The 26,604-nt window shown below is 35.3% G+C and overlaps 1 protein-coding gene across 1 annotated transcript; it reads left to right on the top strand.

The window, feature by feature from the left end:
- Positions 1-1,489: 1,489 nt before the first annotated feature.
- Syt4 (Synaptotagmin 4) lies at positions 1,490-26,604 on the top strand. The gene is made up of 4 exons (XM_067759175.1): positions 1,490-2,656; positions 11,704-12,959; positions 17,561-17,635; positions 22,000-26,604. Exons 1-4 carry the CDS (start codon positions 2,608-2,610, stop codon positions 22,117-22,119), a joined length of 1,500 nt encoding a protein of 499 aa, XP_067615276.1. The 5' UTR covers positions 1,490-2,607; the 3' UTR covers positions 22,120-26,604.

Raw genomic sequence — 26,604 nt, 5'->3', positions numbered from 1 at the left:
GGGTCGATTTGTGGGGAGGCAAAAAATCGCCCATTGCTCTATGAAAATCATATTCTAGGGATCAAAATAAGAAACTTTGCTGAAGGAACCATACCTCTAAAACGAATTCTGATGTCCCCCCCTTTGGGTCGTAGGGGCAAATTTTGAAAAATCCCACTTTGAAATTCCTATGTTTTTTCTTTTTGGAGTTTATTTTTCTCTTTAAAAATTTATTTAGTCAGAACATATGTAAATGGAAAAATGAATTTAACTTAGTAATAGAAAAGAAATTAAAAAAAATTATTAGAAATTAGCGTTTTTACAACCCCCTTTTAAAACCAAGACATCACTGTGATGCATTTGCATGTCGTAAACATAGTTGTGTAGGTTTTTTATTCAACCGTTTTAAAAAATGAAGGTATCACTGTGACACAATTGCAGATCGTAAAATTGCTTGTGTTGTTTTTTTAAGCCACCAAAAGACACAAATTGCCCCTATCTAAAAGTTCGACCCAAAGGGGGGGGGGGGGATATCAGAATTCGTTTTAGAGGTATGGTTCCTTCGGCAAAGTTTCTTATTCTGATCCCTAGAATACGATTTTCACAGAGCAATGAGCGATTTTTAAATCGACCCGCCCTAATGTACACCTTCAGAGTTATGTATTACCAAAGATTTCATTTGAATGGGAGGTGCCACGCCCCTTTTATATACCGAAATTATTTTTATCCTAAAACCTTCCTATTGATCGAAGGAACCTATAGCCAACATTTGGTGATGGTTGAAGTGTGGGAAATACGTTTCCATAGCGAACATACAGACACACACACAGAATTTGATTTATATATAGATGCCATATATAGATGCCATAACAGCTTGTTATTAACAAGTGAACAAATTTCTCGTTACTCTTTACACTTGGTTATGCTCGCTGATATATTTGTAAAGCGAAAGCATGGCGGAACCATGCAAGGTGGCAGCACGGTGACATTCCTACAAACATAAATACATAAAACTTCCATGTAGTTTGCTTTTGTAAATCAATGAACTAATGTAAAAATCGTACTACGCCGGAAGTTGATGTATCAAATCATATTGAAAAAGTAAAAATCAGCTGACACCCAAGGCGAATCTATACTAGGTGGTGGCAAAGCGAATTCAACCAATTCGCCGTGCGGAAGAATGTCAAGTCAAAAGAAAATTTTCATTGATTTCGATTAACTGATATGTTGTAGTACAAGGCGCTGTATGGAAAATTATCAAGAAGAAGCAATCAGCTGATGGGATAACATCACCTGTAATGAATTCGCCTTGGCTGTCACCGTGCTGCCACCTTGTATAGCTCTGCCATGAGCGAAAGCTTTTCCAATTTACAACTTTCTACTCGCTACATTTGAGAGCTCAGAATTGCGACTGCGCAAGTTTAATGATTTTATGAATACTAACTCGTCGGCAATAAATGCGTACGCGTTAAGACGAAGTCAACGGCCAGAGCCAATGAATACTCGTAAGCTCACAACAGACGAAGCAAACGTTTAAAGTCGGAATATTGATGGAAATGCCCGTGCAAACGCAATTTGCAAAAAGGGCTAAGGAAAATTTAATCTCTAAATAAAAATTTTGTGCTATACAAAATAGTTGAAGAAGCCTTTATAATTTGATAAAGTGCAAACAGCAGTTTTGCTAAGAGTGAAATACCAATTTAAGAATTTAAAAACCAAAAAAAGGGCGAAATTTTCTTAGTGAAAATTTTGTGTCTTAACTGTGAAAAATATTGAATCGTTCAATTGCGTTGTGTATACAAAAATTAAAAAAAAAGAGACAGAGTGAAATTGTGAAGAAAGAGCTAATTATTTACAACTCGTTAAATAAACACTAAAAATTTGAATAGTGCAATATTGTTGAAACAAATTGTTTTAAATTATTCATCTTTGATGGTATGAAAATACGGGGTGCAACGCAGCGGATTGCAAGCAAGTGTGATTCATACAATACGTGCGACCTAAAGTCTTTATACCTACATACGTATTACCGTTAGAGTTTCTAACTCAAAACCACCCCCACCAATAATAACAAAAACACCAAACATTACCACCACCACCACCATCACCACCGCTGACACCAAGTCATCGTGGAGTTGAAATTGCGTACGAAAAGCGAATAGAATTCGTTTAGTGGCTGAAACTAAAAAGCGAATACGACGACGTAAAATCAACAATAACAAAAAACACCAACAGAGAAATATTACTACGAGTTAAAAAAAAAAAGTTTCTTTAAAACAAAAAAAGTTAAGCAACAAACATAATTTGACAAATTACAAAGTTCTACTCTAGGCTTCAGTTAATAACTGAAATATCGATTGCCTTTTCAAAACCAACAAAAAAAAATTATCGGAATATAAAATAAGTGAACGATAAAAAAGTGTTTAAGTAGTGGTAAAACTCCTTTGTGTATGCGCATGGACATTTTTATGAATCACAATATTTACGTTAATAAAATCATAACTCGCTATTCCTCAACAGTGATGACTACTCGACAGTAACAAGAAAAATTTACAACACTTTCAACATTCATATCCAGCCAACTATAATTACTTAGTATATATTCAAGTAATCATTACAGCAGCAAAAATGGGTGAAGAATATACAAATAATCCAGATGTCAGCGCTGTGGAGACAAGTAAGTCAAGTGCATGCAAATTTTTCATTTTAAGAAAAAACAATGCATATTTATAGGCGCTAAAGCTTGCCAAGGGAGTAGCATGGGTATCCTTAAACATATACATATAAAATAATATATAAATAACGGCGGCCGCCGTGGTGTGATGATAGCGTGCTCCGGCTATCACACCGATGATCCTGGGTTCTCGCCCCGGGCAAAGCAACATCAAAATTTTAGAAACAAGGTTTTTCAATTAGAAGAAAATTTTTCTAAGCGCGGTCGGCCCTCGGCAGTGTTTGGCAAGCTCTCCGAGTGTCATACGAAGCTTCTCAGTGAAAACTCATCTGCCTTGCGGATGTCGTTAAGAGTTGGCATAAAACAAGTAGGCCCGTCCCGCCACTTTGTAGGAAAAATTAGACGGAGCACGACGCAAGTTGGAAGAGGAGTTCGGCCTAAAATCTCTTCGGAGGTTATCACTCCTAATAGCTGGAGTCTTAGCCTGGCAAGTGCAGAGCACGAGCATAGAACGTGCTCGATCGTTTCCTCCTCCAACCCAAGAACTACTAATCCTGAAAAGACTTTTTAATGATATCAATACTTTTGCTACAACTACAATATATGTACATGAACATTATTTTTTCTTTTTACTAGCCTAACTTTTTTTATCAATGCTTTTGCAAATTTTTCTTTTGGTAGCTACTTTTTTACAACCCCAACTCTTTGGTTCTAAAGAAAAATGTAGACAAAGATGGTGAAAAAACTACCTGATATGCAATAGGAGCATGACAACTGGTTGAAAAATAATTTATCCGTGTTTTTATATGAACATTTTTTGCGTGTTTGGAATTAGCTTTAATGAAGCGGGAATATTGGACTCAATGTTATCAATAGCTGTGTGAAGTATTAGAAATGCTTTTATTTTCGAGCTACTCGAATTAATAGCATTGACCATGGCTTCAGCAGAAGTAATATCAGATTCTTGTGCTACCAATCGATCGCATAATCCTTTCGTTGTTCCGCCTATGCCATCTGCTACACTTTTCCCGTGCCCTGGAGATGTAAAATTCCAAGTCGCTTGATGTAGACCTTCACTGCAGCAATTTTTTTGAAATAAATAAAAATTCGTTTTATTTTTATACTGAGTTGATGAACCATCACTTAGAAAATGCAAAGCCGTGACTCCTGGTACGGTCTCTTTAATCAAATTCATAATTCGAAGAAGATGTTGTACAAAACGAAACGCAAAAATTGCTACCTTTTAGTTTATCTTTATAAAAGAAAGCTCCTGTGTGTATTGAAATTTGTTTCTTCGAGGCTCCAAAGTGTGCACTTTGAATTTCCGAATGACATTTGCCAATATAATTTTCAGAAAAATCAATAACAAGAAAACCTTCATTGTCTTTCAAATTTTCTCTTATGAAATCAACAGCTTGATATTGATGTGTAGTAATATACACGTGCTTTAAAAAGTAATCTATTTTTTTGTGTTAAACTCCGATATAAGTTCATTCACTGTACAGTCAATTTTTATTTGTGATGTAACTTTAAGATTATAAGTAAAGTAAGTACTTTCTACACGCGTTGACCCTTTATAGTACCATCTTCATACAAATTCGATTCAATATATTTGTTCCTACATTTTTCACATTCACAAAAAAAAACAATCTTTGCTCATCATATTACAAACTCGTAGTTTTATATAAGAGGTAATTGAAACGCTTTCTATTACATTTAAAATAAACAATTTTTTAAGCAAGAATTCCATGTTGGCGTGTGGTTTGCAGAGCGAAGTATCTCTTCCACTTAATTTTTTTTGAACGATCGAGAAAGGTCTCGCAGCATAAAAGGTGGTACGTGAAATATTTATATTTTCTACCTCTTTAAATTTTAAACACAACTTTTCTATCGAATCACATATGTACATATATATCTTTTCCTTTTCTTGATACCGTTTTTCGTTATTGTGTCCCTACTTTCTGGTGCTACAGAGCTATTTTCATCCTTTTTTAAAAAAAGTCCGACCCTTTCCACTATTTCTTTTTAATTATAGCCCCTTTTCCAGGTAATCTTTTAAACTTTATTGAATTCGAATTTTGAAATTTGTTTAAAAAATATTTTGGTACTATGTGTGTAATTTTATCAAGTTTTTTATATTTTTTCACTACCTTGCCTGTCAAACATTGAAAAAATATCGATGTCTCCTTTTCTTTTTTAAACGAAAGTTTTATATCGTGAAGTTTTGTCTTCAAAACTTTGAATTAAATTAAATTCGTACGTATAGTGTGACGCCCTGACTTTTCTATTTTTTCCACTTTTCCTTCAATATCATCATTCTCTGAATTTTTCGAACTAGCCTATAGTACCTGTTCTTCCATTTGCAATTAACCTTATTTGCTATTGTTTTTTTCAGCTCTTCGATAATTCTTCGCAGTTACTTACATTGTGTCTTTGTTCAAGGTCGTATTTAGTCGCTTTTTGTTATACTTTTTTCTTTGGCGCTGACGAGCAGTATCTTTATGGGCTTTTTGCTGTCGTTTCTTTCGAATATCTTCCCTTTTTTTAATTTTGTTTCTACGGCATATTTCCTTAAACGCTCTAAGAAAAACGAAGAAAATACTTATGTAACGTTTTACCCATGATTATATTTTTCTTTTCTAAAAAACTGTATGCAAAGAACACCTTTCAATGACGACTATATACGGACTGTGACGGTGGCGAAAGTGGAAATCATGTACAAATAATTTTTTCTGGCTCAATCGCTCAATTAGAGTTAGGAGATAGTTGGAAGTATTATCCTCACGTGACCTCTGTTCTCCGACTTTTTGTAAAATTTGTGTATGAAGAAAAGAACAGAACACTTGAAATCCCTTCATTAAAGGCCCAATTATATAAACTTTAGTTAACTTTGTTAACTTATTCATAAAAAATATGAACTGCTTATAACGCTTTTTAAAATGACGTTTGCATACAAATTTCCAATTATAAGAGCTTAATAAAACTATTTTGTTTTTTATGAATAAGGGGGTAGGGCTATTACATGAAAAAATAATGTAAGCACATAACTTCATTACAAAATTAATATTGTACACAGAGCAAAGTTAATTGATTTTTTTTTTTAATTTTTGTACCAAATTTGTGTCTCTTTTCATTTACTTTTAAATAAAACCTGGTTTAAAAAACAAAATTTTTTTCTACACTTTTTGACGATTGCCAATTTTTGTCGAATCTTTCGTATATTTGCCCCATGTACAAACAACAATAACTTTCCTTGCGTGAATATTCCATGATGAAGCAATTGATGGTATACTACTGTGGTGTAGAGAAGAAATTAACAAACGGGTATGAAGTGATAAAAGTTAAATTGTAGCTGTGCCCACAAAAAAATGCTCCTGAAAAAAATGTACGCGTCCAAGTGCTTTCACTTTTATGCCTCTACCTTCGAAACTGAAAGGGGCACATCGAATTTGAAGCCCTAGCTTTTTAGTCTCTGATAGGCTATTATCGCGCATAATCCAAATTTCAATACCCCGTTGCCTCAAAAAGCTATAAGCAAAAAACTGTCAATATTGAAAATGACAAAAAAAAAGTATCGCTACTTTGATTGATGATAGTTTTGAGTATTGGAGGGGCACATTAACTTTGCTCATACCTTTAGAATCTCCGTCTCAAAAACAACATTCAATTTAAATTTCATAGCGTTTCAGCGATGTCTCAAAATTTTATCGAAAGAATTAAAAAAAAAAAAAAATCAAGTGTATCGCTTGAAAAAGTATAAAAATCGACGTTTTTTACGTTTCGAAGTTCTGCATAAACATACTATCAATTTTCTTAATTTTTAAAATCATCAGATCGGATAGTCAAATGTCAAACTTAATGTCCTTGTACTTTTTTCTGGCCTTAAGTTATTTGTCCGTGTGTAAAAAAGTTGTTGGGATTTGCCCATATGCGCTTTGCTCAGATGAGTATGTGTAGAAGCCAGTAAAAACGCGCTCTGAATTAATTCCAATTTTTTCTCATATCGGAAAAAACTATGCCTTTCAAGCGGTCATCCTCTAATAACTCTGGTCTTAACCGTTGGTGAGACATTTTTATTTTGCAAGAGCTTGAATATCTCAGAAGGAAATTGGTTTTTAATCGAAAAATTAATATTCGATATATATAATATATTGTAACGAATTTGCTGCAAATCCTCTTATTTGCAATCCTCTGCTAAGTTCGAATCACTAAACTGTTGAATAAATAACTACAATATTGAATGATGGAAAAAATGGCCTTTATTAAAGTACTTCACAATAACACTTATACTTTGCTACTTGCTGGCTTAATAACCAAACTGATTGATAACTCAAATGAAACTCTACTATTGGTCGCCAGATCGCGTGCTTAATCAAACTGATTGATAGCTCAACTCAAACTGAATTACTTCTTACTCGCCTGCCCCGCTTTTATAGTTTACGCTGCATACTTCTAGGCTCTTCGATTTCCAGAAGTTACTAGTTAGTTCGGCTACAAAATCGCCAGCCACAATTACGTGCACAAATTATTGCTCTCTCTTGTGACAACTCAGATAAGATATATGCATGTGTTTGTGCATTGCCGCTCCGATGCTCGTATACGTACATATGTGTAGACGCAATTATTTATTCGTTTATGTAGATACATAATGATTGAAGATGTGAATACTGCTTGGCATGGCCTTAGCATCGCCCTAGTGATGGGATAACTTAGTGATGCTAATATCCGTGACAATATGTTATATATAAAGAACAGATGTAAATACTTAAGCGACATTTTCGATAGATATAAATAAACAAGTAAGGGTGCCTAAGTTCGGGTGTAACCGAAGTTGGATTTACGCTGCTGTTTATTTTACATATTTATTAATACATCTGCATTTTAAGGAAGCATACCTAAAACTTTAAGCTTTCGATATGTTGCAATATTATAAACTTTGGTAACATAACGAGTGATCGTAACGGCAAAAACGAATTGAGATAAATATATGTAGACTTCCATATATCAAAACGCTCAGGATGGAAAAAGGTATTGATTTAGCCATGTCCGTTCGTCCGTCCGTCTGTCTGTGATCACGATAGCTTGAGTAAACAGTGGAAAATCTTATTGAAATTTGGTATATGGGTTCCTTGGCACTCATCTCCCATTGCAATTCAAAATTAGCGACATCGGATGATAACCACGTCCACTTTTTACATATATAACATTTTGGAAACACACAAAAAACCTGATTATTTAGTAAATAAAATACCTAGAATGTTGAAATTTGTTGTGTGGACTAATATTGAGACTCTTGATAAAAATTAAAAAAAATTATTTGAAAATGGGCGTGGCACCGCCCACTTCTGATAAAATCAATTTTGCAAATATTATTAATCATAAATCAAATCAAGAGAATCGTGAGGGACGGACGGGTGTGGCTAAATCAATACTATTTTTCATCCTAATCCTTTTGATATATGAAAGTCGATATTTATCTCTATTCGTTTATGCCGTTACGATCAACCGTTATGTTACCAAAGTTAATATAATCTAGGTACAAAGCACGCTGAATATAAAAATATACCGGTACTATGTGTGAGGATACCAAGATTCACGTTTCTTGTGGTCTGCATGAGATATCTATGACCATGACTCTTTCATCTGAACAATGTATGACGTATATGATGATATATTTGATGAAATTTGAAGCTTCTAGCTGTTAAATGACAAAAAGCTCCTTATCTGAACAATCGGCTTGTATATCCCATACATGCTATATATAAAATAGATCTGTACGATTTTCAGATAATAATAAATGCCATACACGAAAGCATTTGGTGAATTTGAAGCATATATCTCAGTAATTGTGAAAGTTATGGCAAAAAAACCTTCTGAAAAATCAGTTGTATGGGGGATATATTCTACAGTGGTCCACCGAACTTCGTCAATATAGCTCAAAAATTGAGGGACTACGTTGCGTCCAAACAGACAGACGGACATAGCTAAATCAAACTAAATTACCATATTAAAAATAAATAAATGAAAGCGCGATAAACTCCGAGGTTATCTTCCAATTTGCGTCGTGCTCTTTTTAATTTTTCCTACAAATTGATGGGACGGGACCTACATGTTTTATACTGCCTCCGAACGGCATCTGCAAGGCAGATGAATTTCCACTGATAAGCTTTTCATGGCAGAAATATACTCGGAGTATTTGTCAAAATTGGCGGCCACCGTGGTGTGATTGTAGCGAGCTCTGCCTACCACACCGTATGTCCTGGGCACCCCGGGCAAATCAACATCAAAATTTTAGAAATAAGGTTTTTCAATTAGAAGAAAAATTGTCTAAGCGGGGTCGCGCCTCGGCAGTGTTTGGCAAGCGCTCCGAGTTTATTTGCCATGAAAAGCTCTCAGGGAAAACTCATCTGCCTTGCAGATGCCGTTCGGAGTCGGCATAAAACATGTAGGTCCCGTCCGGCCAATTTGTAGGGAAAACGCAGCTTAGAAAAACGCTTTTCTAATTGAAAAATCTTTTTTCTAACTTTTCGTTGTTACTTTGTCCCGGGCTTGAACCCAGGATCTTTGGTGTGATTGGCGAAGCACGCTACCACTGCACCAAGGAGGCCGTCGTATTAGTTACGCTTAAAACGTAGCAAATTGCCATCATCGTATTAGTGATGCTTATAAATAAGGCTAACCAATCCTGGAGTGTTGTTAACTCGAAAGCGAGCAGAGTAGATGTGATGTGTCACTTTCGCGACCCTATCACGGTCGATTAAAACTGTAAAGCAGGGGAGCAGCACCAACCAGTTGTTACCTGATACAATATATCGCAGATGGTTGTATTCCGATCTTGACTCCTGCCTTGAGGATACGAATGAATCGCGGGGGTTGTGGTTTCATATCATATTGTGGCGGATGTCTTTAGCTTTTTCCTTAATACGATGAATTCACTTTCGTGAATTTTTTTGACAATAGAGCATACATAATGGAGCTATGCAGTCTCTTCTTCGCTGGAGTTGGCAAAAAAAATATTCGCTTTGGAGTAAAGCGATCTTCTTCGTTGGAAAGTTTGCATAAAGTTTACTCCTGGTCCCACAAGAGTAAACTGCCTCTTTACCTATTCTAACCTAAGCATAATTATTTCAAAGACTACTTTTCTGAAAAGGTTGATCAAAATTGTGCACGTTGTTTAAACTGTTGTAACCTTGTGAGAAAACTAAATATAAAGCAGATGCCTTCCGTTTGTTGATAACAGTTTATAATTGTAAGAGTGGGTTTGTGCTCACAATTCCTTTCGAAATGTCAGAAATTGCGTTATGCTATGCTGACCGATGGCATCTGGTCTAGAGTAAATGTGATCAGTACCTGTGATTAATGAAGATGTATATTTTATAGAAATCGTCGAAGTAGGTTTTTGCAGCGAACGGACATTTCAATCATGATGTGTTGGCAAGATTTAACCGCAGCCCCTTAATTGGGAAGCAGGTTTGTAATTATTATTCCTGGTGCTCAGAACGGTTTGTTAACATCCCCTAATACTTGTATTACAATTGCGGAAATGTATCATGTATCGGATGAGCCCTATCATAACTCCATATCGTACCAGGATAAGACCTTGTGATTGAAACGCCCGATTAAAAGCTAATTTGGTACCAATGGTTCGGCTACGAGGTGTTGATGTTGGCAACATGGAGTCGATAGTTGGACCATTGATTATGCAAACAGATCCGTGTTTGATACCGTGGGGTCGAGTCTTCCATTGACAGGTACTCTTTCTTACCTATTAATGGGCGGTTAACCGTTTAAACGGTTGTGACCGTCCAACAAGGCGCGCCAGTCGCTTCTTCGCTCTGCCAACTGGCGCCGTTTGGTCACACCAAAGGAGTTTAAATCTTTTACCACCTGATCGTCATTTTTCGTTCGCATAACATAGCCTAGCCAGCGTAGCCGCTGGGTCTTAATTCGCTAACCTTTGTTGACGTCTGCGTAAAGCTCCTAAAGCTCATCATTAAATCTTCTTCGCTACTTGTCATCGCCAACGCGTAGAGGTACATAAATAATTCGAAGAACTTTTCTCTCGAACACTCCCCGAGAATATTGAATATACCAATTCGTTTTCATGAAAGATAAGTAAATCAAATTCGTAACTGTCGAGGCAGTGGATATCGAGTCCGGGTCCTCAACTTCGCATTCGATTGCTCTAACCACTAAGCCATCACATGTATGTAAATATCATCATCATCATCATCATCATCCTCCTCAACTCCTATTGGAGCATAGGGCCTCGACCGCCGACTTAAATCTTATTCTGTTAGGTGCAGTTCTTGTGATATTTATAAGTATACTTATATATCAAGTATAATCGATTGAAAAAATTTAGAAAAATGTTTCCTTCATATAAAATAAAAGTATTTTACAAAAATTGGAAATTCTTACTCGCAAAACTGAAAATTTCCTCAGTTTAATGGACATTTTTTACATTTTTTAGGAAACATTTTCCTCATTTAAGTACATAAGTGTTTAGGAACTCACAAACATAGTCCTTTCTATTTTCCATTTGTCAAAAGCATCTTGTTTTACAATGGTTATTCTTCCATGATTTTATGGTGAACTCACGCAATAAATCCAAGATTGATGTGAATATAAACGTAGTCGTTAAGTTCAATGCCTTCCGCATTAGGGAACGAAGATTACAAGCATTCTCATTTCTATAAGAATCGACAATGTGTGACGCTCCGCGAGAAAAGACCCATGACTCGTGTCGCGATTTATACAAATGAAAGTTTGTTCTTGAAATTGGTAAAGATCGTTAATCGACATCTTTGTTACTTCTTTAGTTACGAACAGTCAAAGTCGACAGTAATTGTTCCGTATACTGCGAAAACTAGCACATACGACCTAATATATCTGCTTATAATGTTAAATCAACAACATTCGAGTTAGGGACCCTTCTCGCGGAGCGTCACATATGCTAATGATATATATTTTATATTCATATTTCCCATATACAAAATAACAGAATATTAACTGTTTACTAATATATATTTTTATTTTAACCTGAACAGTTGTTCCAGCATTTTTGGGCTTCGCCACTGCTGCTGTGCTATGCTCTGTGGCGTGCATTTGTGCCAAGCAATTACGTCAACGTAATCGTAAACAAAATCAACATGATGCGTCTTTCCCTTTCCAACCAACACGCCGACCAACAGCCGTACGCTCACCAAGTGGTCAGCCACCACATTATCTCAAGAAATCACCATCACCAACTGGCAACAACCAATTAGGCATTTTACAACCAATGCAAGATCAGACCACTTCACCAATTGCACCACAAACCATGAAATATGTTGAAGAAGATGAGATACAACCGCGTCATGCAAGACAACAACTAATGAATGGTGGTGAACAAAAACATTCACCCACAATTGAGACACAAACCACCATTGTTGGACAAACTCAAGGTAATAATAACCATAATAATAATGAACACAACCATCATCATCACCATCATTTGGATGCTATGGAAGATGTTGGTAGAGAATTGACTATCGATCAATATGGCAAATTGGGTACAATCTATTTCAAGTTACGCTATTTGGCCGAACGTAATGCATTGATGGTCTCAATTATACGTTGCCGTGGCTTGCCATGCAAAAGTGGCGGTGGTGGTTCAGGCGCTGGCGGCGGCGATGGTGGCAATAACAGCAATAATAACAAAAATGGTACAAATGGATCTAATGAAATACCAACTGGCTTGAATGGACGTACTCAAACTGCTACAGATCCCTATGTTAAGCTTCAATTGTTACCCGATAAACAACATAAGGTGAAGACTCGCGTCGTACGTAATACACGTAATCCGGTTTATGATGAAGATTTCACATTCTATGGCTTGAATATCAATGATTTGCAAACCATGTCACTGCATTTTGTCATACTCAGCTTCGATCGTTATTCACGTGATGATGTTATTGGTGAAGTGGTTTGCCCATTATCATCCATTGAGATTGGTGATATCTCCAAAGAGGCACTCTCCATTAGCAAGGAAATACAACCACGTAGTTTGAAGATACGCGCTCAAGGACGTGGTGAATTATTGATTTCATTGTGTTGGCAACCAGCTGCTGGACGTTTAACTGTTGTTCTATTGAAAGCTCGTAATTTGCCACGCATGGATGTAACTGGCTTGGCTGATCCATACGTAAAGATCTATTTACTTTACAATGGACAACGCATTGCGAAGAAGAAGACGCATGTTAAGAAGAGGACACTGAGTCCAGTATTTAATGAAAGTTTCGCGTTCGATATACCAGCTGCAGAGGTGAGTGATGCATACTTTTTCTTACTTATTCCCCCTTTTACCCGGAGAAGAAAACTGTTCATGCCAGAATCATCCCTGGGGGAATCAAAGTCCGATTTTCATTGAAAGCAAAATAACTAGGGGTTGCACTGAGTAGAGCCCTCATGTGAAATGCTCATCTAGGTGCTACCTTAAACATAGTAACAAGAGACTTCTTCGCCTGCAATCGACGCTATGGCAGAACATAGGGGCTACCTCCCAAAATGGTATACTGGACATTTAATACTGTTGTGAAGCCAATAGTCACCGGCCATCAGAGAAATGAAGGTAATGAACAGACAAACGCCGGTTCACACTTTTTGCTAGTGCATCGCCTGGAAAGGCAGAGAATTTCCCATCAAGGTGACGTGACTATTTTGTGCGTTTGTTCGCTGTAAACTAAACTCGCATTCAGCGAAAGCATTTCTTCACATCGCATGTTGAATTAGGTCGAACCATTTTTACCTATGTTTGAAGTATGTCTTCCGACTCCACTCGATTAATTGAATAAAAAGGTATCTAGGATGCGATTGTGTACATTGGGAGGTTTTGCCTAGGTTCAAATTAGAGTGATTTATGTATATTAACTCTATTATCAATCTTTATTGAATTTAAAGAAGTAGGTTTCTAATACTTGGTATAGAGATGTGGTATATAGATGTGGGCGTTGGAGAGAGATGTAGTTGGATTGGGAATGGATGTTGAACTGGATGCAAAGTGGTATTGGGAGTGGAAATGAGTGTGAAAAAGGGGTAGGAATGGGAACAGATGAGAGATATAGCGCGAGAACATTAAAGTAAGTTGAGTTGGCTGATAAGGAGAGGAGTAAGGACCACTTATCAAATGTAGGCATGGAAGTTTTTGGACTGAGCAAAGCCTTTACAACAAAAGCATGACATTGCTCCAGTTGTCAGTGCTATTTCAAACTCTTCCTATATATTTTACCTCTACTCTCCCCCGCACACTCGAAATCACTTTATTACTCTTCTTTCCACTCTGCCCTCTCAACAAATAATTCTTTTTATTTGATTATCTGTCAAAGTCTTAATGGGAGCATCTACGGTGCATAATAAAATTCACTTTAAGCAAATCGCAATAGCAGCGAAAATCAAAAGGCGCCGTTAACCACGCCCTAACGAATCTGGGTATAAAAAGATTGATAGTGCGACTGGTTGATGAATTTCTCAAGGGAAGGAAAATACTTTCGTCATTGTGGAAGTTTGATATAACACGCTATATCACAAGCGACACACTCAGTCTGGTATTATTTCCCCACCTCAGAGCCTTTTTAACATTCTACCCTTGGAGCTGCGTTTAAGAGAGTTGTTTAGTTGGAATACTAGAACCACAGTAAAATCGAGCATACTGAATAATTATAGTTTTCATATTCGGAGCATCATCGATATATGACCACGACACTTGTGTACAGCAACTTCAAGACAAACATTTCAAGCAGGGTTAAAGGAGGGGTCCATTCAAGGGACCGACGCCTTCAACTTTCTTTCTGACTACCTGACCACTGCAGTGTATTTTAGGCAGAAGTATCAGCTAACATGAAAATCGCAGTTTGGAAAGGAAATATTTATTTTTAGAAACAACCAAGCGGCAACTAAATCTGTTGGCTCTAACTCATTGAATTCTGGGCTAACATTAAATTTTAGCCAGCCTCTTCAGAAGATGGCCCAACAGAATCGTGTATACCTCACATGGGTTGTAGGATACATGGACATTAAAGGAAATTGCATTTCAGACGAAATTGCTAGGCAGCGTACGACCAAGAACATTCTTTCTGAACTCTTAGGTATTATTCTCTACGGTGGGGCGCAACAGGTATGCAACAATTTAGCCGATTTAGTAGATTACCAGATTGCAGCAGAGCAATTGAAAACAGCCAAGAATTGTTGCAGTTGGGAGAGGATGTCGTCGTCAGAATGGTGAATAACAAGTTGACGAACAGCTGAGCTACAGCATAACCCCGAAATCCATGGAATGAGAATAGACGTTGCAGTCTGAGTAGTAGTTTGGAGTGCAAACTTTGGACTAAGTAGGTCATTTAATAGTGCTCTCTCTGGACCAGTAAAAAACACGCCATACAAGTCTCTCTTCATACCTGTCCTGATGTCTGTCTCGGATTCACGAATAGTGTCAAGAGAAGATGTATAACCCACGGAATATTCTAGAAAAAAGTACAATGGAAGGAGTTTTGACAATGAATTATAGGAGCTTTAAGGCGCGAGAAGGTATTCATATCGACGCTGTTATTTGAAACCAGAAGAATGTATGGCCTCCATTGAGTTGACGCGGAAAGGTGAATGAAAGGTTGATCTACCTTGATGGTCGAAATTTATTACAGCTCTATGGAAAAGGGAATAACTGGAGTAACTTTTAAGCGCCAATAAATGATGATGATGATCAGTATGTCCTAAACCAATGTCTTTTTTATTAAGCTATCTGAACTTTAAGTGAAGAATTTTATAAAGCAATGAAGAAATACATGCGTGCTTGAGAATTTATTTGAGATTTGGTGAAGCGCTTTTGGCTTCAAGTGAATACATGACGCTGCTATTTGACCGCTGGCAGTTGTGTCGTTTTTTATATTATATGTTTAGGCGTCGATGGTAAAAGTTTCACCAAATACCGTATTGTAACGAATTTACTGAAATTCCTCTTATTTGTAACCTTCCGCTAACGTTCGAATCACTAAATTGTTGAATAAATAAAAAAAAAAAAAATAAATGTAAGGCACGATAACCTCCGAAGAGAATTTAGGCCGAGCTTCTCTTCCAATTTGCGTCGTGATCCTTTTTAATTTTTCCTACAAATTGGCCGGATGGGACCTACTTGTTTTATGCCGACTCCGAACAGCATCTGCGAAGCAGATGAGGTTTCACTGAGAGCTTTTCATGGCAGAAATACACTCGGAGCGCTAGCCAAACACTGCCGAGGGCGAGCCCGCTTAGACAAATTTTCTTCTAATTGTAAAAACTTATTTCTAAAATTTTAATGTTGCTTTGCCCGGGGTGTGAACCCAGAGCATTCGGTGTGGTAGGCGGAGCACGCTACCATCACGCCACGGTGGCCGCCAACTGTTGAATAAAAAGCTCCAATATTCGATAATGCAAATTGGTCTTTATTAGACTACTTTCAAAATAACACTACTACTTCTCGACAGATAGCGTGCTAGGCCCTTCCAAAATTTACTTAGTTACTTACCTACTTACTTAATTGGCGCTTAACAGTCTAAACGGTTATGGCCGTCCAACAAGGCGCGCCAGTCGCTCCTTCGCTCCGCCAACCGGCGCCAATTGGTCACACCAAGGGAGTTTAAATCGTTTTCCACCTGGTCCTTCGAACGGAGTGGGGCCGCCCTCTACCTCTGCTTCCATAGGCGGGTTCCGATAGAAAAACTTTCTTGGCCGGAGTATCATCTTTCATTTGCATAACATGGCCTAGCCAGCGCAGCCGCTGCGTTTTAATTCGCTGGACTATGTTGATGTCTGCGTATAGCTCGTACAGCTCATCATTAAATCTTCTTCGGTACTCGCCATCGCCAACGCGTAGAGGTCCTTTCGAAAACTTTTCTCTCGAACACTCCCAAAGCCGCTTCATCTGCTGTTGTCATGGTCCATGCTTCTGCCCCATATAGAAGGACGGGTACGATAAGTGACTTGTAGAGTATGATTTTCGTTCGCCGAGAGAGGACTTTACTTTTCAATTGCCTACCTAATCCAAAGTAGCATTTATTGGCAAGATTGGTTCTTCGCTGGATTTCAGTGCTGATGTTGTTGCTAGTGTTGATGCTAGTTCCCAAATAAACGAAGTCTTTTACTATTTCGAAATTAAGGCTGCCAACAGTAGCGTGGTTGCCAAGGCGCGTATGCGCTGACTCTTTGCTGGATGAAGGCAGGTACTTCGTTTTGTCCTCATTCACCATCAAACCCATCTTTACCGCTTCTTTTTCCAGTTTGGAGTAAGCAGAACTAACAGCGCGGGTGTTTAGGCCGATGATATCAATGTCATCAGAATATGCCAGTAATTGCACGCTTCTCATATGCGCGTATATATGTGAGTGATACTTGCACAAATAATTGCTTACTTTTGGGAGTATCTCAGATATATGCATGTGTTTGTGCGTTGCTCTCCGCTGCTTGTATGGACATATGTGTTGACATAATGATTAATTTGGTTATGTGCATACAAGTCACTGCTCAATATCGGCTTAGAGATGATAGTATCCCTTAGTGTTGCTAATATTCGTCCAGTATCATTGGAACATGTGATAAAATGAAATAGATATATAGGGGAAATGAGTGAAAATCAAAATGTAAATAGGTATAAAATTGGGGAAAGGAATTGGAAAATAAAAATGAACATTAAATTAAAATCAGAGAAAGTGCTAGAAGGGTAAGAAAATAAGTAAAAAATGAATAGCAGAGAAGATGAATATGCAGAATAAGGAAGAAAGAGAGAGACAGAGAGGGAAAGCAAGTTCTGTTAATAATATAATAATAGCAAATGGTTTTTTTGGATAGTAAAAGAAGCTCACAACCAATCCTACTAATTCACATTCCTTGTCTTTTTAGGGTACCGGTGCCACACTCGACGGTGTTTCATTGGAGTTAATGCTTTTGGATTGGGATAGAGTTACCAAAAATGAGGTAAATATTTCTATAACACTATGCACACTTTTGGAGAATATTTGAACCCATTAACTATTTGAGGAAGAGCTTGTTTCGCCTTCATTTATTACATAGTTCGCATTAGCCATACTACGATGAGATCAAGGTAGAAATTTAAAATGTTCTAGAATATTTGTTAATATAAAATTTGTATCATCGCTCTCAGAGAAAATTTTTGTATTATAAAAGAGCACAGAGAATAGAAATAGAAATTTGCCGTCTTGAATTAGACAACAATTTTTATTAAAGCTCATTTTATTCACATTTTCTACGGTAAAGACTATTATCGGTATGTTGACTATTGAATATAAAATCAATAACACCCCTGCTAACTAAGAGTGGATAAAAACTTTCAAAATCATTGAAATAAATCGTCAATCATGCGACTAAAGACCTAGAATAAAAAGTTGGGTAATATTTTTCGTCCGGGCGCCGATTCGACCATGCTAAAATAAAATTTTTTCGTCTACGTTTAATCAAAAATGGCTGCTACTTCCAGGCGCAAATCAAAGCCTGAACGTCAATGTACAGCGTTGCCACATGGTCTGTTTAAACTGTCAAAAAACATTTTCAAAGTATCCTAAAAATCAAAATACCCAAAAAATTTCTTTACAACGGTTTTCCATATTTGTATTGTTTTACTTATAAATTTTTAAAGAGAAAACAGAGAAAATAAAATAAAATGCAATAACATAAAAGCAAATACAATCGAATAAATTAAAATGAAGTAAAGTAACATAAAATAAAATAAAATAAAATAAAATCAAATCACTCAATTTGAAAAACTGTATTTTGTTTTTGGAATAGTAAGTAGAAAATTTTTCAGACAACCTGCCATAGCTGCGCAGATAGATCCGTTTCGAAGGGTGCTAAGCCTTCATCATCAGTACGCTTTAGGCACGCTGCGCTAACCATTTAGCTATACAGCGGTGGTTTGTTTGACTGGCAAATTTGCTACTTCTATTCCTTTTACCAACTATATTTATTCAGTTTTGCGCCATCTGGTGCAAATCACTGATAATGCTGGATTTTTGTTTATTGTCAATTACTTTGTTTGACATTCCCAGATATAGTTGGTAAAAGGAATAGAAGTAGCAAATTTGCCAGTCAAACAAACCACCGCTGTATAGCTAAATGGTTAGCGCAGCGTGCCTAAAGCGTACTGATGATGAAGGCTTAGCACCCTTCGAAATGGATCTATCTGCGCAGCTATGGCAGGTTGTCTGAAAAAATTTCTACTTACTATTCCAAAAACAAAATACAATTTTTCAAATTAAGAAAAATTAAAAAATAACAATAATTATCATTAGAAAAAAATTATTGTTCTGGCCTTGAGCTCGAATCGAACCTTGAATCATTTATCAATAGGCCGATAAAAACAAAAACAATTGTAAAATAAAATGAAATAAAATAAAATAAAATAAAATGAAATAAATTAAAAAAGTAAAATAAAATAAAATAAAATGAAATAAATTAAAATAAAATGAAGTTAGATAAAATAAAATAAAATAATGAAAAAATAGATGCATTAGAAGCAGATGAGTCCTATAAATACCTAGGTTGTACGCAGGCCAAAAGAATACATCATAATGTCATGATACAGAACATCACTGACTGCTTCCTAGATAGAACAAGATCACTCCTTAAATACGGTCTTAATGGCAAGAATTTATTTAAGGCAATAAACACGTTTGCGATACCAGTGCTAAAATATAGTTTCGGAGTATTAAAATGGTCTGACACGCAGTTGGAAGGTGTTAAAAGAGCGACTCGAATACTGCTCACAAAATACGGAGCACGTCACGCAAAATCTGCAGTGGAGAGAATAAACTTATCTAGAAGTCTAGGAGGGCGTGGCCTGATAGATATACAACATCTATGTAAAAAACAGATCGCAAACCTACGCCAGTATTTCTTAAGGCAGAACACAGCACTACAGCAAGCTGCATGCGGTGCGGATAAAAACTATACGCCTTTAAACCTGTTTAATCTCGACATACAGAATGGAGAAAGCGATTCTATTCATACAGCACGACTCTTTGATGAATAGAAAATGAAAACACTCCTTGGCAGACACCTCCATTCATTAAGCCAACCAGGGATCGATCCCGTTGGTTCAAACCTATGGCTGAAGAATTCTGGAATCTTTATGGAAACTGAGGGCCTCATGATAGCAATACAGGACCAAGTCATCGCCACAAAAAATTACTTAAAGTACATTGTACGCGCTGAAATAGACAGCGACAAATGCCGGAAGTGCCAACAGCAGTCGGAAGCAATAAAGCACATAACAGCAGCTTGCGTTATGCTCGCAGCAACAGACTATTTAGCACGACATAACAACGTAGCGAAAATCGTTCACCAGCGCTTGGCAATCCGTACAAATCTGCTTACAGGAGAGGTCCCGTATTATAAATATACTCCCTCGGCAGTGCTAGAAAGTAGCGAATATAAACTATACAGAGACCGCACTATACTTACAGAAAAAAGTATACCCCATAACAGGCCGGATATAGTCCTATTAGAAAAGAAAGAAAAGAGCGCTTATTTAATTGATATTGGGGTTCCCAATACGCACAACTTGAAAGTCGTGCACACAGAAAATTAAAAAAAGTACATAGGACTTGCTCAAGAAATGAAGCTGTTATGCACCTTGATAAAGTAAGCATAGAGCCAGTAATCATTTCATCAACAGGCCCTTATGGCGACCCTGGAGAAACTAAAATTAGAAGATAAGCTTTTACCTATTCAAAAGGCAGTAATTCTATCAATAACATCCATTGTTCGTCCGTTTTTAGACATTGACATGTAATTTACAGATTATTCTGAATCTACCTATGTATATTTAGTATGAAAAGCTTATTATGTCTTGTTGTATACAACCGATGTATAATGTATAGCCGAAAGTGGTCCTCAAGGAAGAAAAAAATAATAAAATAAGTTAAAGTAAAATAAAATAAAATAAAAGGAAATAAAATAAAACTAAATTAAATAAAGTAAAATTAAATTAAATTAGAAAATAGAAATAAATGAAGTAATATCAATTAATTTTATCCTATTAAATAGAATATAATAAAATAAAACAAGGCCACATAAAATAATATGAAATGATAAAAAAATGAAATAAAACGAAATAAAATAAATTAAAATAAAATGAAAATGTAGTAAATGAAGTAAAGTAAAAAAAAAAAAATTAAATTAAAAAAAATAAAATAGAATGAAATAAATTAAACTAAAATAAAGTAAAATAAAATAAATTAAAATTAAATAAACTGAAATTATGAAATGAAATAAATTAAAATAAAATAAAGTAAAATAAAATAAATTAAAATTAAATAAATTGAAATTAAATTAGCAAATAGAATAAAATGATGTAATATATAATAACTTTATTTTATTTAATAGAATATAATATAATAAAATAAAGCCATTTAAAATAAAATGATAAAAAATGGAATAAAAAAAAAATTAACTCATATTTATTTGTTTTATGGTGTGTTCTTAAATAATAAAATAAATAAAAATAAAATAAAATAAGATAAAGTAAAAGAAAAAAAAAAAAACGATGTAAATTAAATTTTTTTTAAATTTAAATCAAATATTACCAATTCTAACATAAAAAACCACAGTAGTAATGTAGTGCTTTTCTCCCCTTATGCAGCTCCGTCTTTTACAAATTTGGAATACGAAATTTATTAACTATTTTTTTATTTAATAATGAATAAGCAATTTTTGCCATTAAACTAAATATGTATTATTTCAGTTAGTTTTCCCATTTTGTTGAATTACCTTAAATATTTTTTTTGTTGATGACATCTACTTTCTTTCCATAATTTAGGATTTTTTTTTTTTAATTTGCTTCACACACTTTTAGGCTCTACTTAGATTTGGAAATTTCCCACAATTTTACGCTAGTTTAGTATTTTTTATAAAAAGTTTGAGAATTTGAGACGAAAATGGCAAAAAGCGGGTAGTGCTGCTTGGCAGGCAAACAAAATTCATAGTTGAAATAATGTTGCATATTTAAAGGTGTAAGTATCCTTGTTAATTCTTTTGTAAAAGGAGAACGTTGAAGTAAAACTATCAGATGAATAGTTTTCTCTTTTTTTGGATGGTACTAGCAAAATGATATTTCTGACGTCGCCATATAGTTAAATTGTTCTAGAAGAACCTGAAAGATGAGGAAGAGTTAAAAAGAAAATTCGCGCCCTGAAATATGCAAACAAAATTTTAATAAGATAATGATCTTCAAACTGTTGCACAGTGGAATTTGAAATATAATTCAAATACATAAATTTCAACTTTTCTTTTCATTCGCATTGTTTTTTCTTCAATTCAAATAGGTAATCGGCCGATTGGAACTTGGCGGTACTCACTCTGGCGGCACAGCGTTGAATCATTGGAATGAAGTGTGCAATTCACCACGAAGACAAATCGCCGAATGGCACAAACTCAATGAGTAAAGGAAATGAGAATTAGAACAAAATTTCAAAGTATTCGCAAAACCTGCATAATTAAAACTCAAATATATAAGAAGAGTCAAATCGCATTTCTGCTATAGAAGACAGATTTTGTACTACAAAAATTATAAAAATAACATTACAAAGAAATGATACATGTATTGGTATGGCGAAAATATTGCATATGTATGCGTGTAAGTATGTGATGCATGTTTCGATTTGGCGCCAATAGTGAGGCAGAAAAATGGCACTAAATATTTATTTAAAACAAAAAAGTGCATACACAAATAAACATAAATATATACATATATAAGATATATGTATATGCGAAAATTTCAATTATTTTTTTTGATGCCCAACGTTGCAAATCATTAAAACGAATTAAACGAAGCAACTGAGTGAAGAAACAACATACTCAGCTACATATATATTCATGTAGATACTATACACATACATACATATAAATTATATACTAAATGGTATTATTTATCAACAACAAAAAAATAATGTGAAACTCATGAGGAAGTATTAAACACACACACTTTCATATAGCGCACAGTGGTTAGAGATGGCTTGTTTTAAGGAAAAAATGGATAATTAAATAAATAAATAAAAGTTGTTCGTAATATAATAGCTATATATCGACGTGGCATACAAAAAGTATTACTTTCAGGTTTTTTTTTTTTTTGAAAGAAGTCTATGCAAAAAGTTTTTAAGGGAGTTCAGAATTTTGTGTATTTGAAATTAGAAACGTTGCTATAGCAAATGAAAGCTTTCGATCGTGAAGAACTTTTTTTCGTTTTAAATTTTTTCTTTGCATATTTTGTTTTGTTTTGACAATTGTTCATTTGCTCTTCATAATTGAAAAAATAAACTACAGTTTTTGAAGTTGCGTATTTGCCATTACGTAGCAAATGCATAGCCGTATAATTTTTTGGCGTTTTGTGAAAAATACTACACCAGCTTGCAAATGCAATAATACTAGACCATTTGCACAAAATCCTGAACTCCCTTTATAATTTTGAATATTGCCTATTTGCCACGACGTAGCAAATGCATAGCTGTGTATTTTGTTATTGTATTGTAAAAACTATGCTAGGCAATGTAATGCTGCAAGACCATTTGCGTGAAATTCTGAACTCCCTTAAAAATTTTTTTTCCAATTAAAAAGCTTCCAGCGCTACCGTTTTCAAATTCGAAAAAATTTCTCTTCGTAGAACATGGCTGTCTACCAAGAGTTGTCATTTAAATGTGCAGATTCGAGTCACAGGGATTGCTTAGCTCTTTCGGTTGTTTTGTTATTTTTTTGCCTGAGTTTCGTGTAAGGAGGAAATGCTTTATGCACTGACCGGGATAATTAAGCCTGCAAGACTCTCCGAGTGTAGGATACCCTTCTTCTATGAAGAGCTAATCACTAAAAGCTAACCTCCCACGGTCCGCGCAATTATCCGAACCTGGGACCGCGTTTGGCATTACTTACGGGTGCGCGCTTCGTGAGCTCTATGGCTACTCTCTCGTTTGCTGAGATGTATATGCCTCACTTTTGTGCTGACCGTATCCCATCTGTTGCTGCGGTAAACGTGTCCGGTTAAAAACTGAGTCAAGTAAAATTCGACCCATCCGTGTGGTCGGCTCAACCATGAGTTTAGTTCAGGAATTTCTTCCCTGACCCACTTTCTTACGGTACTGTTGCTCCACTATTCTTACCAGCGTCGAATCGATTCTTCTCTCGCCTATATGGCGACAGCAGCTCTACTCGCTTCCTATCGGCTATATTGCTCTCTTTTTCCAGCAAGAAAATATATCGATGCAGTTCCCACAACAACCAAGACAGCATCAGCCGAGACCATGCGGTAAGCCGAAGTTATACGTAGCGCCCCTCAGCTTTGCGATATCCGTTTTTGCTGTTGTTACCTGGAGATCGCGATCAAATATCTACCTTTTTACACTATGTATGACCTGGTTGAGTTTAAGTTGCGCCAGCTCGCAGCTTGTCTGAAAAAGCGACTAGGAAGGTGCTTTCCGGCATGTCCAAGTGAAATAGACTGTCGTATGTAATATTTCAGAGGTGGGGATCTAGTACCAAATCCTGGGCTGCTCCGCGTGTTATTTTTACCTTTCTTTGACCGTGATTTACAGTCCTTCAAGCATGCCACCCCACCAGGCTGAGTTGAAAGCGTTTTTGATGTCCAACGTGACAAGCAAGACTATCTTTCTTGATCTCGGCCTTTTTTACCGCGTATATCAGCTCTGCTTTGGTATCCCCATTCCTCTTGTGCTCTCGTCAAGCTGGCGGTGCTTCAGCAGTCTATCCAGCAATTTTCTTGTAGTGTCCAACATGCAAAGTAAGTGGTAAAACAATGGAGTGTTGGGGTCTCATTTTCCTTTTGAAAAAAAAAGAAAAAATATCCATGCTTCCATATGGTGGGGGAAGATCTTTCTGGGAGACATATGTTGTACAAATTGTCTCAGTTTTGAAGAGCCCTGGTTGAGAGTGAAGAATGTTAGATTTATTGGCCAGTTCATGCTCCCTTCTTCCATGCATCGGAATGACAAGGACTGTTATTTGACAGCATTGTTCTGATTTTGGAATTGTATAATCATTGTTACATTAATTTGCCGATCACTGTACATTTAAAAAAATTACATACATACATACACGTGAATATTTACACTCAGAAAAATAAATGTATAGTTTAAAGATGTTATTTAAGAGTTAAAGAGTAATTTGTATTTGTACGGGAAGTGAAAGAAAAGCATAATTTTTGGAAGAGAGACAAACATTTTTTTTATTTGTAGTATATTTTTCCCTATAACAAGTTAAACCGTAATATTAGTAATGATATTTGTAAGTAAGCAAACATTAGGGTGTCTCAAAAAAGTATGTTTTTTAATAAAAAATTGTATATAAATTTTTTTTCATTTACTTGGTTAAGAAACAATAAGTATAGAAATGCACAAAACTTATGTCTGGTTTAACTGATTTTACTGGTGATTAATCATTATTATTCTAATTATTTGAATTTAAGTTGAATACAAAATTTATCACTCGAGTAAAACTAAATTTTGATAATGCAAAATTTATAATTAAGCGATTAAGTAGGTCATTGAAAATTTGTTTAAACCAATGTTTAACCATAATGTTTTAGTATTACAACGAAGCATTTAATATTTATCAACAACATTTTTTTTTTGGTATTAGATAAATTTGTTATCGATGTATATTGGAACGATTCTCCATCATCCCTAGTCAAATTTTGTTTAGAAGGAAAGTGACACTGATGATGGCGCAACGCCGACTAACCGGTTAGTCTCCAAACTAAATTTTACAAGGGATGACGGGAAATCGTTTCAATATGCATCAATTATCCACCCTGTCGAAAAATCAACAAAACAAAACGAATACATTTATTTTCGTTGCAAGGAAAACATTTTAATAAAAAAAAAATGTACGATTGAGCTCCCAGCTTCTTTAATTGTTTAATATATTATGAATGTAAATACAGCATAAAAACACCAACCTTAGTTAAAAGAAAAGTATAGAATTTATTTACACAAAATATAGTAAATTATTCAAAATTACAAAATCGAATAATAATTCGGGGGAAAAAAATTTAAAAACATTTCAAAAACAAAAGCGGTCTACATATAACGTTTTGATGTATTAGAAATCTTAAAATTTTCAGTTATTCACTTAAAGAAACCCTGCTAAAACTCGCTAGTCTAAATTTTTCTATTCATACGAAATATTGAAATGATTATGCTAAAATATCAAAACAACATGAAAAGAAATCCATTAATTTCGCGAAATCTGACGGCCACCGTCAAAAGGAGCATTAGGATTTTGCACGAAACCATAACTGCGTACAAATTTCCAAGTATGCTTCAAACTCGGTTTAGCGAATATGTCTCCTAAAATACTCATTATGCACCTTAATAGTATTTTACGAACTCAATTCTTTGGATTGCTATCAACAGTGCTAAAATGGGTGCATTCGAATAAAATGCTTCAAAAATTGTGTCATAATAAGGAGTCTGGTGTTTACATATGTGTATGCATCTTAATTGTTTTTGTAGTAAGCCTATATGTTTACGTAGTAGTTTTAAGGATAAGAGTGTGCAAAACAGAAACAGATACCGAACCGTATGCAGTACAATAAATATGAAATGATGATATAGAACAAAAAACAAAACAAAAAAATTTCAAGATATTTAGATAAGTACTATTTTTTTTCAATTAATAACACGGAAATTCATCAACAGTATAATTATAGAAAAAATAAGATAGAATAACAATAAAAGAAAAGTAAATGAAATAAAAAAAATAAATAAAACAAAAAAAAAAAAAAATAAAATTAAATGAACCGAAATAGAACAAACAAGAGTTAAAAAAAAAATAATAAAATAAACACAACAAAAATAAAATAAAATAGAGGTAAATGGTGTAAAACCAAATAAAATTAATAACAAAAAAAAAAAAAAATAAAT

This window comes from Eurosta solidaginis, chromosome 1 (genome assembly GCF_040869045.1).
Source record: "Eurosta solidaginis isolate ZX-2024a chromosome 1, ASM4086904v1, whole genome shotgun sequence".
NCBI classification, from domain to species: domain Eukaryota; kingdom Metazoa; phylum Arthropoda; class Insecta; order Diptera; family Tephritidae; genus Eurosta; species Eurosta solidaginis.
This window is presented reverse-complemented; position numbering and strand designations above follow the sequence as displayed.